At 46.4% G+C, this 18,906-nt stretch overlaps 1 protein-coding gene across 1 annotated transcript in view; it reads right to left on the reverse strand.

Moving 5' to 3' along the window:
• PRKDC (protein kinase, DNA-activated, catalytic subunit) overlaps positions 1–18,906 on the reverse strand; it is a 490,177-nt gene that overhangs the window by 434,575 nt on the left and 36,696 nt on the right. The window contains exons 7-11 of the mRNA XM_030214157.1: positions 12,924–13,023; positions 11,995–12,050; positions 11,861–11,891; positions 11,325–11,482; positions 10,974–11,120 (exon numbers count right to left, since the gene is read on the reverse strand). Of these exons, the coding sequence (XP_030070017.1) occupies positions 10,974–11,120; positions 11,325–11,482; positions 11,861–11,891; positions 11,995–12,050; positions 12,924–13,023 (492 nt within the window). The remainder of the gene's footprint in view (positions 1–10,973; positions 11,121–11,324; positions 11,483–11,860; positions 11,892–11,994; positions 12,051–12,923; positions 13,024–18,906) is intronic.

The following is an 18,906-nucleotide window of genomic DNA, read 5'->3' on the forward strand; positions in this document are numbered from 1 at the left end:
ATTTTTCCCTTATCTAGTAGTTGGTCAAAGGACCATATTTTTCTTTTGTGCATTGGCACAGCATACTTAATGGCCCCTATGCTTTCATTTCATTTCCTAGATACTGTATTTGACAGGTAATAACTTTCACGATTCTCATATCTAGCAATTTCTCTGACAAATTTTTTTTTCTGTAGTGCTTTGTCTTATTGAATTTCTTTAATAAGAATATTCTGTTGTACATATGTTCTTTGACCTTTTCAAAATTCAATAAAGATATTTGGGGACAGTGCTTTTTTTTGTGCCAGTACAATGTACTGGCACCTTTTCTTCCCAGGGCCAGCTCACCTGCCCGCCCTTAGCTCACCAACAGCCCTGCTTTCTTTTCCTGTTGCCGCCCTGCGTTTAAATCTTTAATTTTATTTTACCTGACGTTACAGCGCCACCGCCGGCGTTAGTGAAAGCACCAGGCTCGCCTCCTCCTGCCTTCCCTTCCCTCTCAGTGTCCCACCCTTGCGGAAACAGGAAACTACGCCAGAGGAAGGCGGGACACAAGAGGGAAGGGAAGGCTGCAGGAGGCGAGCCTGGTGCTTTCACTAATGCCGCCGCTGCAACTTCAGGTAAAAAAAAAAATAAAAGATTTAAATGCAGGGCAGCGGCAAGAACAGAAAGCAGGGCTGGTGGGGCTGGGGTTGGTACAAGTTACTGGACATGGATGGGAGGGAAGAGAGAGTTGAAATGCTGGACATGGATGGAGAGGAGGGAAGAGAGAGTTGAAATGCTGGACATGGATGGAGAGGAGGGAAGAGAGAGTTGAAATGCTGGACATGGATGGAGAGGAGGGAAGAGAGAGTTGAAATGCTGGACATGGATGGAGAGGAGGGAAGAGAGAGTTGATATGCTGGACATGGATGGAGAGGAGGGAAGAGAGAGTTGATATGCTGGACATGGATGGAGAGGAGGGAAGAGAGAGTTGAAATGCTGGACATGGATGGAGAGGAGGGAAGAGAGAGTTGAAATGCTGGACTTGGATGGAGAGTAGGGAAGAGAGAGTTGAAATGCTGGACATAGATGGAGAGTAGGGAAGAGAGAGGAAGTGAGATGAACATGGATGGCGGGGAGGAGAAATGCTGAACATGGATGGCGTGGGAGAGGAAAAGTGCTGGACGTGGATGGATAGAGGAAGGAGATGCATACTGACGAGATGAGAGAAAGGAAAAAGAGGAGAAAAACTGCACATGGATGGATAAAATAGGCAAAAGCTGGATCCACTCTATACTTTCTCCAGTCAAGTCAGCGTAGGACCCAGCTTTTACCTATGGATGTAGGGCAAGAAATGAAGAAGAAAGGAGGAAAAATAAAGAAATAAATGGAAAGGAAGCCCTGGAAATAGAGTTAAGGAAACAGATAGAGAGCAGCAGAATCAGAGACTGGGACCAACATGATCAGAAAAACAAAGTCACCAGACAACAAAGGTAGATAAAATCATTTTATTTTCATTTTAGTGTTTGGAAGATGTCCAATTTGAGAATTTATATCTGCCGTCTTATTTTGCACTGGGTATACTGGAGCTGTAACAGCTTACAGAAATTATTTTTAATGAAAAAAATTCACAAGTAATTTTTTTCTCCTATACTGGTACAGCATTTTCAGTGATACTGCTTATATGTGCCACGGCTGGGATAAGGGGTGTGGCTACCATAGGGGAAGAGCCATAGATGGTGACCACGCCCATAATGAATACCAGTACCCTTTCTCCTACAAAAAAAGCACTGCTTAGACAAAAAAAAAAAAAAAAAAACAGGTACCCTTTAAAAATAACAAGAAACTAAAGAAAAGGTGCCTTATAGGAGGAGCTCTTCCTGAACTTTTTCCATCAAAGTAATGCTTTGATGTTTCTCTTATATATACTATCTGCTAACACATTTGCTTATTTCCAACCTGACGAAGGGCAACCTTCGAAAGCTAATCAAGAAAGTGAATGATACATACCTGTAGCAGGTGTTCTCCGAGGACAGCAGGCTGATTGTTCTCACGACTGGGTGACGTCCGCGGCAGCCCCCACCAACCGGAAAAAGCTTCGCGGGACGGTCGGCACGCAGGGCACGCCCACCGCCCGTGCGCGACCGCTCCCGCCAGTTGAATGACAAGCAATAAAAAATGAAACACAACTCCAAAGGGGAGGAGGGAGGGTAGGTGAGAACAATCAGCCTGCTGTCCTCGGAGAACATCTGCTACAGGTATGTATCATTCACTTTCTCCGAGGACAAGCAGGCTGCTTGTTCTCACGACTGGGGTATCCCTAGCTCTCAGGCTCACTCAAAACAAGAACCCAGGTCAATTGAACCTCGCAACGGCGAGGGTATAACAGAAATTGACCTACGAAGAACAACTAACTGAGAGTGCAGCCTGACCAGAATAAATTCGGGTCCTGGAGGGTGGAGTTGGATTTACACCCCAAACAGATTCTGCAGCACCGACTGCCCGAACCGACTGTCGCGTCGGGTATCCTGCTGGAGGCAGTAATGTGATGTGAATGTGTGGACAGATGACCACGTCGCAGCCTTGCAGATCTCTTCAATAGTGGCTGACTTCAAGTGGGCCACTGACGCTGCCATGGCTCTAACACTATGAGCCGTGACATGACCCTCAAGAGCCAGCCCAGCATGGGCGTAAGTGAAGGAAATGCAATCTGCTAGCCAATTGGAGATGGTGCGTTTTCCCACAGCCACTCCCCTCCTGTTGGGATCAAAAGAAACAAACAATTGGGCGGACTGTCTGTTGGGCTGTGTCCGCTCCAGATAGAAGGCCAATGCTCTCTTGCAGTCCAAAGTGTGCAACTGACGTTCAGCAGGGCGGGTATGCGGCCTGGGGAAGAATGTTGGCAAGACAATTGACTGGTTAAGATGGAACTCCGACACCACCTTTGGCAGGAACTTTGGGTGGGTACGGAGCACTACTCTGTTGTGATGAAATTTGGTATATGGAGCATGAGCTACCAGGGCTTGAAGCTCACTGACCCTATGAGCTGAAGTAACTGCCACCAAGAAAATGACCTTCCAGGTCAAGTACTTCAGATGGCAGGTATTCAGTGGCTCAAAAGGAGGCTTCATCAGCTGGGTGAGGACGACGTTGAGATCCCATGACACTGTAGGAGGCTTGATAGGGGGCTTTGACAAAAGCAAGCCTCTCATGAATCGAACGACTAAAGGCTCTCCAGAGATGGCTTTACCTTCCACACGATAATGGTAAGCACTAATCGCACTAAGGTGATTCCTTACTGAGTTGGTCTTGAGGCCAGACTCTGATAAGTGCAGAAGGTATTCAAGCAGGTTCTGTGCAGGGCAAGAACGAGGTTCTAGGGCCTTGCTCTCACACCAAACGACAAACCTCCTCCACTTGAAAAAGTAACTCTTTTTAGTGGAATCCTTCCTAGAGGCAAGCAAGACCCGGGAGACACCCTCAGACAGACCCAACGCAGCGAAGTCTACGCCCTCAACATCCAGGCCGTGAGAGCCAGGGATTGAAGGTTGGGGTGCAGCAACGCTCCATCGTTCTGCGAGATGAGAGTCGGAAAACACTCCAATCTCCACGGTTCTTCGGAGGACAACTCCAGAAGAAGAGGGAACCAGATCTGACGGGGCCAGAAGGGCGCTATCAGAATCATGGTGCCGCGGTCTTGCTTGAGCTTCAGTAAGGTCTTCCCCACCAAAGGTATGGGAGGATAAGCATACAGGAGGCCGGTCCCCCAATGAAGGAGAAAGGCATCTGACGCTAGCCTGCCGTGTGTCTGAAGTCTGGAACAGAACAGAGGCAGCTTGTGGTTGGTCCGAGAGGCGAAAAGGTCCACCGAGGGGGTGCCCCACTCTCGGAAGATCTTGCGTACCACTCTGGAATGGAGCGACCACTCGTGCGGTTGCATGACTCTGCTCAGTCTGTCGGCCAGACTGTTGTTTACGCCTGCCAGGTACGTGGCTTGGAGAAGCATGCCGAACCGGCACGCCCAACGCCACATCCCGACGGCTTCCTGACACAGGGGGCGAGATCCGGTGCCCCCCTGCTTGTTGACGTAATACATTGCAACCTGATTGTCTGTCCGAATTTGGATAATTTGGTAGGACAGCCGATCTCTGAAAGCCTTCAGTGCGTTCCAGATCGCTCGGAGCTCCAGGAGGTTGATCTGCAGATCCTTTTCCTGGAGGGACCACAGACCCTGGGTGTGAAGCCCAGCGACATGAGCTCCCCACCCCAAGCGAGATGCATCCGTCGTCAGCACTTTCATGGGCTGCGGAATTTGGAATGGACGTCCCAGGGTCAAATTGGTCCGGATGGTCCACCAGAGCAGTGAAGTGCGGCAACTGGTGGAGAGGCGGATGACATCTTCTAGATTCCCGGTGGCTTGGAACCACTGGGAAGCTAGGGTCCATTGAGCAGATCTCATGTGAAGACGAGCCATGGGAGTCACATGAACTGTGGAGGCCATATGGCCCAGAAGTCTCAACATCTGCCGAGCTGTGATCTGCTGAGACGCTCTGGTCTGCGAAGCCAGGGCCAGGAGATTGGTGGCCCTCGCTTCGGGAAGGTAGGCCTCGGCCGTCTGGGTATTCAGCAGAGCTCCTATGAATTCCAGAGACTGTGTTGGCTGGAGATGGGACTTTGGGTAATTTATCACAAACCCCAGCAGCTCCAGAAGGCGAGTAGTGCACTGCATAGACCGGAGGGCTCCCGCCTCCGAGGTGTTCTTGACCAGCCAATCGTCGAGATATGGGAACACGTGCACTCCCAGCTTGCGTAGGTACGCCGCTATCACCACGAGGCACTTGGTAAACACTCGTGGGGCAGAGGCGAGCCCAAAGGGCAGCACACAATACTGAAAGTGCCGTGCGCCCAGGCGGAATCTGAGATACTGTCTGTGAGCTGGCAGTATCGGTATGTGAGTATATGCGTCCTTTAAATCCAGGGAACATAGCCAATCGTTTGTCTGAATCATTGGCAGAAGGGTGCCCAAGGAAAGCATCCTGAACTTTTCTTTGACCAGGAATTTGTTCAGGCCTCTCAGGTCTAGGATGGGACGCATCCCCCCTGTTTTCTTTTCCACAAGGAAGTACCTGGAATAGAATCCCTGCCCTTCCTGCCCGGGTGGTACGGGCTCGACCGCATTGGCGCTGAGAAGGGTGGAGAGTTCCTCTGCAAGTACCTGCTTGTGATGGGAGCTGAAGGATTGAGCTCCCGGAGGACAATTTGGTGGCAGGGAGGCCAAATTCAGGGCGTATCCGCACCGCACTATTTGGAGAACCCACTGGTCGGAGGTTATGAGAGGCCACCTTTGGTGAAAAAAACTTAACCTCCCCCCGACCGGCAGATCGTCCGGTACGGACACTTTGAGGGCGGCTATGTTCCCGTGGATCCAGTCAAAAGCCCGTCCCCGGCTTTTGCTGTGGAGGCGCAGGGGGCTGCTTAGGCGCACGCTGTTGACGAGAACGAGCGCGCTGGGGCTGTCCCTGTGCCTGACGAGGCCTTCGGGCCGGCTGGTTGTACCTACGCTTTGCAAAAGAATAGGGTGCAGCCTGCCGGGCCCGGGAAAAACGTCCACCTGCTGAGGTGGATGCTGAAGGCGCCCGGTGGGAGAGCTTGTCGAGGGCGGTTTCCCGCTGATGCAGTTGGTCCACCAGCTGCTCGACCTTCTCACCAAAAATGTTATCCCCCCGGCAAGGGACGTCGGCCAGTCTCTGCTGGGTGCGGTTGTCCAGGTCAGAGGCACGCAGCCATGAGAGCCTGCGCATCACTATACCTTGGGCCGCAGCACGAGATGCCACGTCACAGGTGTCATAGATACCCCTGGACAGGAACTTTCTGCACGCCTTCAGCTGCCTGACCACCTCCTGATAAGGCCTGGACTGCTCCGGCGGGAGCTTATCGACCAGGTCCGCCAGTTGCTTCACATTGTTCCGCATGTGGATGCTCATATAGAGCTGGTATGACTGGATGCAGGTCACGAGCATGGAGGATTGGTAGGCCTTCCTCCCAAACAAGTCCAGAGTGCGAGACTCCCGCCCCGGGGGCGCCGAGGCGGTATCCCTCGAACTCCGTGCCCTCTTGAGAGCAGAATCCACGACCGCCGAGTCATGGGGCAATTGTGGCCGCATTAACTCTGGGTCAGAGTGGATCCTGTATTGGGACTCTGCTTTCTTGGGAATGGTGGGGTTAGTTAACGGTCGCATCCAGTTCCGAAGCAGTGTCTCCTTGAGGACATTGTGCAGCGGTACCGTGGAGGACTCTCTAGGTGGTGATGGATAGTCGAGGACCTCGAGCATCTCGGCCCTCAGCTCTTCCACAGAGACCACGGGGAAGGGAATGCTAATAGACATATCCCGCACAAAGGAGGCAAAGGAGAGACTCTCAGGAGGTGAGAGCTTCCTCTCCGGTGAAGGCGTGGGGTCCGAGGGAAGGCCCGTAGACTCCTCTGAGGAGAAATATCTAGGGTCCTCCTCTTCCCCCCACGAGGCCTCATCCTCGGTATCGGACATAAGCTCATGTAGCTGAGTCCTGAACCGGGCCCGGCTCGACGTCGAGGCACCGAGGTCTCGGTGTCGTCGAGCGGTGGACTCCCGCGCCGGCGGGGACGAAGCTCCCTCCACCGACGTCGACGGGGACTCCACCTGCGTGGCGGTCGAGACCGGCGCCGCAAGCGGCGGCGGTGTCGACGGCCTCGGCGCCGGGCTAGAGCTCGCCGGCGCCACAGTCATCGGCGCCGAGGGCGCAAGCACCCCCGGCGCATCAGCCCTTCCAGGATCCCCGGAAGGATGGCTCGGAGGCACTCGTCCAGGCCCGCTGCCGGGAAAGGCGGTGGGGCCGGTAGGGGTGTCGGTGCCAGAAGCTGATGGGGGCCAGGAGACGGCACCGAGGTGCCAGGACCCTGACGCGTCGGTACCTCCACAACCGACGGGAACCTCTCCTCATGACGTGGACGCTTCGGCGTCGCCTCCTATCCGATGTCCGGATGCATCGAGGGCGACCGGTGACGACGCTTCTTATTCTTCTTGCGATGCACGTCACCGGCGCCGGGAGGTATGAAGGAGGAGGAGGACGATCCCCCTCGGTCTCGAGGAACCGGGTCAGACAGGGTTCGGTCCCGTGGGCCACGGGCTGAAGGAGTGACCGGGGCCGACTGCCCACGCGGCCGCTCACCTCTACCCTCACCGGAGGACCGGCGGGCCGACGGGACCTGTTCTCCTGGGGTCGATGCCATCGGTGCCGATGTCTCGGGCATCGATACCGGTACCGAAGGACCGGGCGTCGATACCGATGCCGTTCAGGTCGACGTCGAGGGGCCGGCGCAAGTTCCAAAAAGACGGTCCCGTAGAACTTGCCTCGCAACCTGAGTCCGTTTCGGAGACCGAGACACAGGGGACACGACTTGAGATTGTGCTCCGGCCCGAGGCACTGGAGGCACCAAGCGTGGGTGTCGGTCTGCGAGATCGGCCGGCCGCACCGACCACACTTTTTAAATCCACTCGGGACCTTCGAGGACATCGACGGAAAAATCGCGTCGGCGAAGTCAAAGTCGTCGATGGTGGCGGAAATCACACCTCGAAAAAGGGAAAAACGACCGTGCGGCCACTAGGCCGCAACGCGGCGTCCCCGCTAGAAACGAGGGAAAAAAGGGTTTTTTTTTGTTTGTTTTTTTTTTTTGAAAAAAGGAAAACCGGGGACGCGGTAAACAAAACTAAATAGAAAAAACGATCTGCGTAAACGCGATCGGGCTTCCGGCGGCTGAAAACAGAGAGAGCGGCAAAGCACGACTCTCTCCAGACGCGGAAAAAAAGGAACTGGCGGGAGCGGTCGCGCACGGGCGGGAAGACGGCCGCGCATGCGCGGTGGGCGTGCCCTGCGTGCCGACCGTCCCGCGAAGCTTTTTCCGGTTGGTGGGGGCTGCCGCGGACGTCACCCAGTCGTGAGAACAAGCAGCCTGCTTGTCCTCGGAGAAATGTATTAAGTTATGTCCAATAAAAAAGGTATCATCTTATATTCTTTTCCATGTTTTATTTTGTTTGATTTCTATTGATGAACTTTTTTCTAAAGAACTAGGTGAAAACTTATATTAAAACTAGTAAAAAAATGCCCGTTTCTGAAAACAATGAAATGGGCGCTAGCAAGGTATTGGCTTCCTGCAATTAATGTTTGGAAAGTGATTTTTAGGATAAATGTGTTTTTTTAGTGTTTTGGTTGTGTGTGTGGTTGTGAATGAGAGACGCTGATTCTGCATGTTGGAGCTTGTGTATTTTTTTTTTTTTGGGGGGGGGGTGTTGGTGTGAGTGAGAGACAGAGATCTTGATTCAGCATGGCAGAGTGTTTGTATGATGTTGTGGTAGTGTTTTGGGGGAATGTGTGTGTGTGTTATTGAGAGAGAGTCATTTAGATTTTCCATTTGTGTTTGTTTGTATTAAGGGGGGTGGCAGGGGAGTGTGTGGGTGTGAGTGAGAGATAGAGAGATGCTGTTTCTCCATGGCAAACAGATATGGTGGTTGTTAAAATATTTATTTCTAATACTACGGGTATTTCCCAAAGCATTAATAACCCCTTCATAGAGTGCCAAAATAACCCGAGGAGTCTTTGTGAACACAATAGTCAGGTTGTTGTTTTTTTTAATTCCACAGATGACTGTGCGTTGCTGAGCTCCTCAGTTATCTGTAACATGAGATCTCTGTTTCGGCTCACTGCATATCAGTGTTTCTCCACTCAAGAGAAACGAACGGCAAGTCGCCTGCTCTCCCTCTTCCTCGGCTTACGGTAGCAGAATCCTGGTACCTGAAAGAGAGACGACCTCCTCCCCCACCACCCCTCGCGAGCCCCCCTTCTGGCATTTACCTTCAAGGTGAGGACCCGCCAGCTAGTCTCTGCTGCCTTTGTGTGCTGTTTGTACTGTAAGAGCACCGCGGCCAACACAGGCAGTGCTGGAGGATAGAAGATCATTTTACTGAGCATGAGGGCAGCGCTCCCTGTGCGCCTGCTTTCACGGAGCCATAGGGAAGGCAGGGTGCTTGAAGCTGCCGTGTGTTTCAGTATTGTTTGTTTGGGCACTTTTGCTGCTGATGTCAGTAAAGCGGTAGTTTTTTTTGTTTTCTGAAATCCTTCTCGCCTTTCTCTTGTGTTCAACGTTTTCCTGGGGCAGTATGTTCGTGGCTGACGGCTGCGCTGTGGTCACGGGGGGGGGGGGGGGCGGTGCGGCGGTGTGCAGGTGGTTCGGGAGGATGGATAGGTCCTTTTGCGTCTCTCTGTTTTGCCCTCGACATCATCACATTTTGATGCGAGGGCGGGGCAGAGAGACATGGTGAGTGGGATGGCTTCACCACCATGAATTGTCGAACCCTTCATGGAGTGGAGTGACTTCAGAACGTTGAGGGTGCGTTTTATTATAGTAGATATATTCAAGGGTAAATTAAGCCTCTAACTGCCTCTGGGCATTGGAAAGCTAGCTGTCCCCTGTATCATCCTCTGGTTTCTTTAAATAAATTAAAATGTAGAATGCCACAAACTCAAATCAATTTAGTTTAAAAACTGATCAACACCCAAGCAGCTAGAAAGATGGGTAATAGCAATATGTTTGTCACGAAAAAAATTAATTGTGGCTACTAATTGGGTTTCTGCCAGGTACTTGTGACCTGGATTAGCCACTGCTGGAAGCAGGATACTGGGCTAGATGGACCACTGGTCTGACCCCAGTATGGCTATTCTTATGTTTTTTGGTTTGTTTTTTTGTATCCGCAAAGTTTTACTGAATTTAAAGCAAAGACAAAAGTCATAACAATACAAGAACATTGCCACCAGACAAGTAATCCGTCCCTAAAAAACCCCAACTTCCCACCTAAAATAAAACCCCCTAGTAACCCATCCCTCCCCCTACTCCCCCCTTCCACCCTTGTAAAATATCAGTTAGATGTGTCCATTCCTCTCGAGTAGGACCATAATGTCCATGAATATGATCAGTAAATCTCCAACTCATGCAATCTCATCAATATTCTTATGTTCTTAATTGAACAAGCAAGCTACAAGTTGTGTGCATGCATGGTAATACTACCTAAACGCCAGGAAAATGAATTACTCAAAAGAAGAAGAAAAGCCACCGAGAATTTTACAGATTACTACTACTACTACTACTATTTAACATTTCTAGAGCGCTACAAAGTGTACGCAGCGCTGTACAAACACAGAAGAAAGACAGTCCCTGCTCAAAGAGCTTACAATCTAATAGACAAAAAGTAAAGCATTTAAATTTAAAATATTTAAACAGTCAAGCACAAGAGAACAGTCACAGAAGGACTGAAGATGTTGAAGGGTGGTCAGTGTGATTAGGTGTAACTCTGGTTGGAGTAGTGGGAGAAGGTGATAGAAGAATAGAAATGGGTGAGGTAAAGTAATGAGTGGGTTGATAGGGAGGTTATATAAGACATGTCACTCTAGGGGTGGGTGGGTAGAGGGGTAGGGTGGGCGGGATTAAGTCTAAAGCAGGAGAAGGTATTCTCTGCAGCCTATCTGTGAGATGGAAAATGCTCTCTGAAGCTGCTGCTATAAGCAGGGTTGCCAGGTGGAAAATTTTTTTTCCAGCCCAATCCAGCCCAAAACCCGCCCAAACACAAACCCCGCCCCTGACACCCCCACCCCCGCGTCATCACCCCCGCCCCCGCCGTCATCAACCCCGCCCCCGCCGTCACCGGCCCCGCCTCCCACGTCACCGGCCCCGCCTCCCACGTCACCGGCCCCGCCTCCCACGTCATCGGCCCCGCCTCCCCGTCATCGGCCCCGCCTCCCACGTCTTCAGCCCCGCCTCCCACGTCATCGGCCCGCCCAAAACGTCACTAACCCCGCCCAAAAACGTCACTAACCCCGCCCCCCGCGGCCGAAAAAAAGCAAAAATCCGCCCAAAAAACCGCCCTGAAGCCCAAAAACCAGATTACACAGGTTAGCAAATTTTTAAATAAGTTTGCCATCCATACCGCTGCAAACAGTCCATATCCTCGAATAGCTATAGACAACTCCTTGTTGCTTGAATCCAGTTTTCTGATTATCCTATAAAACTGGTCCATGAAGAACTGCAGCTTGCTCTTATGTGTTTCAGCATCATGTGTTACTATTGATGCAATCTTAAAGGCAAAGATTTGAAACAGTTACACAACTGGATATTAAAAAGAATTGTTTTAATTTAATATCTAAGCATTCAAGAGTTAATACCTCTACCCATTGCAATTACATATCATAAAACATTAACAATTCTTAAATTAGCATATTTTTGAACAGTACACATGCAGCCATCATGAAGTATCAGTATCAGTATAGTAGATTGATACCTGTTTAAGGAAGGACTCCAGAGCTAAATGACCTGCCTTCTTCAAATCTGCATTTGTGTGGCCACACCACTTTGACATTACTTCATACAGAGAGCGGTAGTTATCCATTAGGCAGGAACCAAACTGAGAAGCATGAATGGCTAACATATGCAAACCAGCTACAAAGAAGATCAAACAATGGGTTTAATTAAATGAATCTGGAAGATTACTGGGACAGTTATAGCAGACAGTGGGGTATATAAACATGCACATAATTTATGATAGCACTTGTAATCTGACAATACAATTTTAAATTGAGACTGCAAAAAGGTGGGAAAATGTGGGATACAAATGCAACAAATAAATAAATAAATAAATAAATAAATATGTCACCCCCATTCTGACCTCATGAGAAAGCTCTAGGAGTAGGACTGTAAACTTTTGTTCAATTCTGCATTCTTTTAATTATTCTAAGAATGACATCCAAAGAGATACCAAATAGGGTTCTTAAAGAGAACACAGATTTTGAAATGTTAAATAAAATACATGAATCTTACCTAAAGGCACAGCATATCTTTTCAGTTCAACCTATTAAAGAGAGAAGATTTCCAATGGAAAAACACAGTTAATTTCTATTCCTCTGAAACACATAAACATGTATGCTTACTACTAAAGTGTAAATAAATTTTACCTGAGGACTGATAGCCTTCACAGAATAATCAAAAATTTCCTTGGAAACTTTGGGATCTGAAAAAAAAAACAGTTATCTTCATTAATTTTATAGCATCGATTAATGTAGTACATCTACGTTAATTGACATGAAACTAAAATATACAAACCATATATGCCTAGCATGGACAGAAACTCAAGTTTTCTTTGGTAGATTGTTTAGGTTTGATTTTTGTACTCTTTCAAAGCAATCCCAAGACATTTCCTGAATTACACATTGCTCTAGAGAGACAGGTTTGGGGGAGTTTTTTTTTAAATTAGTGAAGGACAGTCATACCTTGACAGAAATTTCAGTAGTGCCCTCAGACTGTTTCAGTAGTCTGCATGATCCAAAAACATCTGGCAAATTCATTCATCTATAGGCAACTACATATTTTAGAATAGCAGCTGCTTAGTAGCTAGTGTGGCAGGCTCACTACCTTTAAAAATCCTACTGACACTCCCTTTGACTTTAGGCAAATCAGGTCATCCTACACTGCCTCAGGTGGGGGCCTATCTACCAAAGGATCTCTCTCCCATTTTGAATCTTTAAGAAAAATGCTTAGCAAACAGGGCATAGGGAAATACCTACTTGTCCATGGATGTAATCAGCCCTGAGCTACAATGAAAAGATGTGAGCTAAAGCAAAATATTTAGCAAAATACCAAAGTATTAGATAAACACTGTGCACCAAGTTCTAAAATTACATCACCGGGGGGGGGGGGGGGGGGGGGGGGGAGGTGTTATAATGAAATTTCAGTTCGTTGCCTACAGAAACTCAGGCCAATTAAGTCCTGGCCTTTAGCTTTTCATTTAGAGCGTGAGCATTAGCCAGTACACAATAGCAACAGGTTGGCCCAACTAATTATTTCACATTAAAAAAAAAAAAAAAGAGTAATTTGTACACTGTACCTTCATCCATAGACTTGGTGAAGTTAATCATAAGAGATGTCAGTCCTTTCAGACATCCTGCTACAACTGACAATTTAGGTTCCCTAGTTGTTGAAGTCATCTAGAAATAATTTGAGGGAAAAAAAACATGAATTGTCTTCTTCCATTAATTAATGGATCAGTCTGAAGTATACAATATGTTGTGTGCAGAGCTAACTCTCTCCCCTTCTAGAATGGCAGAGCTCCATCACAATATCCAAAATGTACATGCTCTTCTCAGTACTCTTAAGGACAATCAAATTACTTGCATTTCCAAAGGCATTACTTTCTTTACATACCTTTGGAGATCAGAAGTGATTCTTGTGAATGAGACTTTTTAAAATTGTACTTATGGATTTATATGTTGATGTCATGTATAGTTGTAACGCTATATGAAGTCTATATTCAAATTAAAAAAAAAACAAAAAACTATTTGTTATGGAACACATTGCCCATTCATTTGCAACAATGTACCCCCTTAGATACTTTCAAATCAGATCTTAAAACATTTCTACTCCAAGATGCCTTTTTTTTCTTTTTTATTAATTTACAATATTTATAATCAAGTACAACCTCTTGAAAAGAAAGTGGTAAAATTAAGAAAATTCGTTACATAATTCTTAAGGTATAGTCAACATTACCAATTTTATCACTCAAGTCCACAAACAGGATACTTTCAAATCAGATCTTAAAACATTTCTACTCCCAAGATGCCTTTTCTACGATTCTTTAAATATTTTTTTGTACAGTATTACTTTGAGGAATCGGTTGAGCCCCTGAAAGTCTTGATACAAGAGCAGAGTACCTAATGTTTTTTCACCTCCCCCTCCTTTCTTATGGACTGGAGTTCTTCCTTTCTTTCCTATTGTGTATTTTTTTGTTTTGTTAATCTGTTTACCTGGCCTGCTTTTGGTCTGTATGTCACCTAGATGAAATAGCCTGTTAGGAAGGATAATAAGTTACTAATAAACTTGAAACTTGTTGTGGTTGATTAATATACTGTCTGGGACTGTGTCTCTGCATTTAATTTAGATCAAGACTGAATATACAGCAATTAATAAAGGAATATTATTCATCACTTTGATTCATGTTGGTGTCTTATCTCTTCCACTCTCAAAGTTTGTTTGCATTTTTGTGTGGAAGTTGATTTTCTCTTTGTTTTTTGGTGACTAATAAACTGAAATTTTTTTTTAACAACTTCAATAGCCCTTACTACTACTACATTAATCATTTCTATAGCACTACTAGACGTACAAAGTGTTGTACATACACACACAAAAAAAAAGTAAATAGATGGTCCCTTAGAAAGTGAGCTCTCTGGGGACAAAAAGAATACTTACTGTACCTGAATTTAACTCTCCTTGAGCTACAAATGAAAAAGTGAGAGCTAAATCTAAAATAATATAGATTACTTAATGCCTTATAAATCATGATCAGAACTTTAAAGCTTGATTCGTCATAGTAAAGGAAGCCAAAAGAACACAGAATGGGTGAAATATGATCACAATGCTATGCTAGCAAAATAAAAAACACGCAATTGTATTTTGAGACACCTGTAAAGGGCACAAAGTTGGAACCTGTAAACCTAGACTGTCAATAAAAATACCAAAATGACTAGGGTCTGTAGGGCCATCCAAAAACTAATCAGGACACAAAGTTTCAAGCTACCCAACAGCCTCAATTTATAAATTAATTCTTGATCAACGTTTTAACCTGAAGCCTCAAAGCGGTATCCAAAATTATCCCAAATGAAGAGGTAGTGTCTGCTTCTGTTCACTTAGACATTCACTGAAACAATTTGACCAGGGTAGAAAAAAAGTGGGGAAGCTGGCACTTTATAAACTAACCAATTTATTGAGGCACAAGTTTGAGAGCCAAAGTCCACTTTTAACTGCAGATGGGTCACATTACTGTCACAAAACAACAGAACACATTTTAGAGCTTACTAGGAAAGATTTCTAGAATTCTGAGGTCTTCTTCCACAAGCACAGGACCCAAAGCTGCAAAATCTTACAAAAATCAACAAAGCTATAAATATAGAGATAGCTGACAACAGCTCCCAAAGGGAGCAACTATAGGTGAGTTGTGTGGACTGTTGCATTCTTTTCAGCAAAGAACACCTAAAGTAAAAAGGCAAGACAAATCAACTACTGATAAACCAAAGCATGAAATATTTTAGCACAGCCATGTACTAAAATATTTAGTACAACGGTCTATTATAACGTGAATCCACTTGTGATGCAAGCATGGCCCCTGATTTAACAACATGACACCACATCGCCAAAGCCATCTCCATTTACTCACAGCACAGCATACTGTCTCATACCTTAATCATATCTCATCAGGTCAAAGAAATGTCAAACGTCAAACAAGTGAAAAAAGTATAGTTTAGAAGAAAAAATTGCTGCACTCAATAGAATCAAATTTGGAGTCCAACAAACCCAAGTAGCTAGAGACCTAGCAGGGAACGAATCAACAGTCTGTAGATGGAAAAACGAGGAGAAACTTTATGATGCAGCTATGTCCATAGAAACAGACGATGGACTGAAATGAAAACATTAACTACCTCAAGACAGCCAGTTAGATGAAGCTGTGTTTCAGTGGTTTGCCCAAGAAAGATCCAAAGACACTCTGTCTAGACCCCATCTACAAACGCAAGCCAAGAAATATCACAAAGAACTTCACGGAAATGGGTCACTGTCGTTTACGTCAAGCAGTGGATGGCTAAATCCTTTTAAAATGTGACACAGGATAACCAAAACCACTATTTCTGGAGAGATACATTCGGCTGATGAGGCCACATGCTCGTAACCCTGCCCAGCTTCAGAAGATAGAGATGGTGGCTATACCACAGAACAGGTGTATAACTGATGAGACCAGACTGTGTTACAAAATGCTGGCCCACAGGGGTGGGAACCCGGCTGGCACCAGTATTGTTCATGTGATCTCTATGTAAATTAATACTGGTGCCAGCCGGGTTCCCACCCCTGTGGGCCAGCACTTTACAAAACCAGATCACTGTACCAGTGACTTCACAGTAAGAATCCTGAAAGGTAACTTTAAAACAATACAGGAACGTAAGATCTTTGAAGTCAGAATGATTGAATATTTTGACACCCAACAGACAGGACTTAAAGATCTGGGTTTTCTAGCCCATTATAAACCATAAAGTTGTATTGCTATGTTTATCACCCTACTCTCACCTATCCACCCCCATCCTGTTAGACTATCTCTGAAATGCTTTGATGTTCCCTCCTACCCAACCCCACCCTGTTAGACTGTCAATGAAATGCTTGGACGTTTTTCTCATATATACTGTCATCTACTACATTTGCTTATTTCCGATCTGACGAAGAAGGGCAACCTTCGAAAGCTAATCAAGAAATGTATTAAGTTATGTCCAATAAAAAAAAGGTATCATCTTATTTTCTTTTCCATGTTTTATTTTGTTTGATTTCTATTGATAACCTTTAAGAGTGGACTAACACGGCTACCACACCACTCTACCCCAAATGTTGGAGAAACCTAACTGGTGCAAACCTAACTGGAATTCGTTGCTGGAGACCGTGGTGAAGGTGGTTAGCTTAGCAGAGTTTAAAAAGGGGTTAGACGGTTTCCTAAAGGACAAGTCCATAAACCACTACTAAATGGACTTGGGAAAAATCCACAATTCCAGGAATAACATGTATAGAATGTTTGTACGTTTGGGAAGCTTGCCAGGTACCCTTGGCCTGGATTGGCCGCTGTCGTGGACAGGATGCTGGGCTCGATGGACCCTTGGTCTTTTCCCAGTGTGACATTACTTAAGTACTTATGACTTTAAGGTTTTACAGAGGAAGATGTCACCACCGCTGAACGGTTCTTGGAAAGATACACTTCAAAGGGCCTCACAGAAAATGAAGGCCTCATGGAAGGCCTCTGCTTTCTTTTTGTGCTGTGAGGAAGGGGCAGGTAAATATAAAATAACCAAAGAGAGAGAGGAAAGGCACGGCACATTACAGCGTGAGATGGGGGAAGGAGGCACGGCACAGAGAGAGAGAGGGGGAGAGGAGGCACGGCACAGAGAGAGAGGTGGGGGGGGGGGTTCCTCACCAATCAAGAGATCAGAGGTACTGCAGGCGCTAAAGCACCATAAAGCCGATGTGGTTTTTTGCAAGAAACCCATTTGACATCTGTGGAACATGCTAAATTTCAGACGGGTTGGGTGGGCCAGGTGGTAGAGGCCACGGCGGTGCAGAGGAAGGCAAGGGTTATGATTCTATTTCGTAAAGGGCTGCAAATCAAGCTTAAGTCAATTAAGCGAAGTCGTGATGGCAGATATGTGTTAGTGGAAGTAGAACTAGAGAATCAACACTTGATACTGTGTAATGTATATGCACCTAATGTTTATGACAATTTTTTTTACAGAAAACTAATAGACCTCTTAACTTCATATCAAAAGGGGAATGTAATTTTGGGTGGGGATTTCAATTTGCCTTGTTGGATAATTCTGTTTTTTCTTTGGGGGGGGGGGGGGCTGGCCCAATATACTAGGGGTTTGCCATTCCTCTGTGCCACCCTGGATTTGGTTGATGTTTGGAGGGTCCCACACCCCACCCAGAGAGATTATACACATTTATCCCGCGCACATATATCACAGTCACGCATAGACTACTTTTTGGTGTCTAGTCCCCTTTTTTCTAAGATTTATTTGGCAGAGATAGGGCCCTGTGAAGTGTTGGACCACGCTCTTATATGGATTCTGGTGGATGGAGTTACTGACCCTTGTAGGGGGGGAGGGTGGAGATTCCCATTTGAGTTATATAGTGACCCAATATTTGCCAATTTCTTTAGAAAGAAGTGGGAAGATTTTGAGCACAATAATAGTGAACACACTCATCAGCATGGTCTATATTGGGAGATTGCGAAGGCAGTATTAAGAGGGGAGATAATTTCCTATAGAGCCTGGAAGCGGAGGGTGAGGGATGGGGAAATCCTTCGTTTGGAAAAAATCATTAGGAAACAGAGACAACAATATGGCTTTGATTTGACAGAGAACTCTAGAAGGACCCTCTTTGACCTCCCAGGGAGAATTGAATGAATTGCTTCATCAAAGGGTGATCAAGTCCCAAATGTATTATAAATTCCAATTGTTTCAGCTTGGAAACAAGGCTGGTGGATTAATGGCATGCTTGGCGAGAGGTACTAGGGGAGAGTTGCATATTGTGCAATTGCAGAACCCGGGAGGTGGGTGGTATAGGTTGGACAGAGATATTTTGATTCATTTCCGAAAGTTTTATGAGGCTCTCTACCAGGAACCAAGCGAAGTGATGGATGATAGTGATCTTTACTTGGACAATGTAGCAATGCCGAAGTTAAATTCCTTGCAGGAGGAGCTGCTAAACGCTCCTATAGTGAAAGAAAATCTGCTATTGGCGATACAGCAGAGTAAGCTTCATAAGGCACCAGGCCCAGATGGATATACTGTGGAATTTTATAAGATATTTTATGAACAGGTGAAAACCCCTCTTTTAAGATTGTTTAATGCAATAGCGCAAACGCGCACAATGCCAGAGAATTTTAACACGGCTCAAATGATTGTGCTTTTAAAACCGGGTAAAGATCCAGAAGATCTGGGGTCATATAGGCCAATCTCTTCGTTAAATTGTGATGTAAAGCTATACACTGCAGCTCCTTGTGACTCTGGGCAAGTCACTTAACCCTCCATTGCCCCTGGTAATAGACCGGTGAGTCTGACGTCAGTGCCGGGGAAAATGGTAGAGGCTATTATTAAAAACAAAATTACAGAGCACATCCGAGGACATGGATTACTGAGACCAAGTCAGCACGGCTTTTGTGTGGGGAAATCTTGCCTGACCAATTTACTTCAATTCTTTGAAGGAGTGAACAAACATGTGGACAAAGGGGAACCGGCTGATATTGTGCATCTGGATTTTCAAAAGGCGTTTGACAAGGTACCTCATGA

The sequence above is a fragment of the Microcaecilia unicolor genome, chromosome 1 (genome assembly GCF_901765095.1).
Source record: "Microcaecilia unicolor chromosome 1, aMicUni1.1, whole genome shotgun sequence".
Classification (NCBI taxonomy): Eukaryota; Metazoa; Chordata; class Amphibia; order Gymnophiona; family Siphonopidae; genus Microcaecilia; species Microcaecilia unicolor.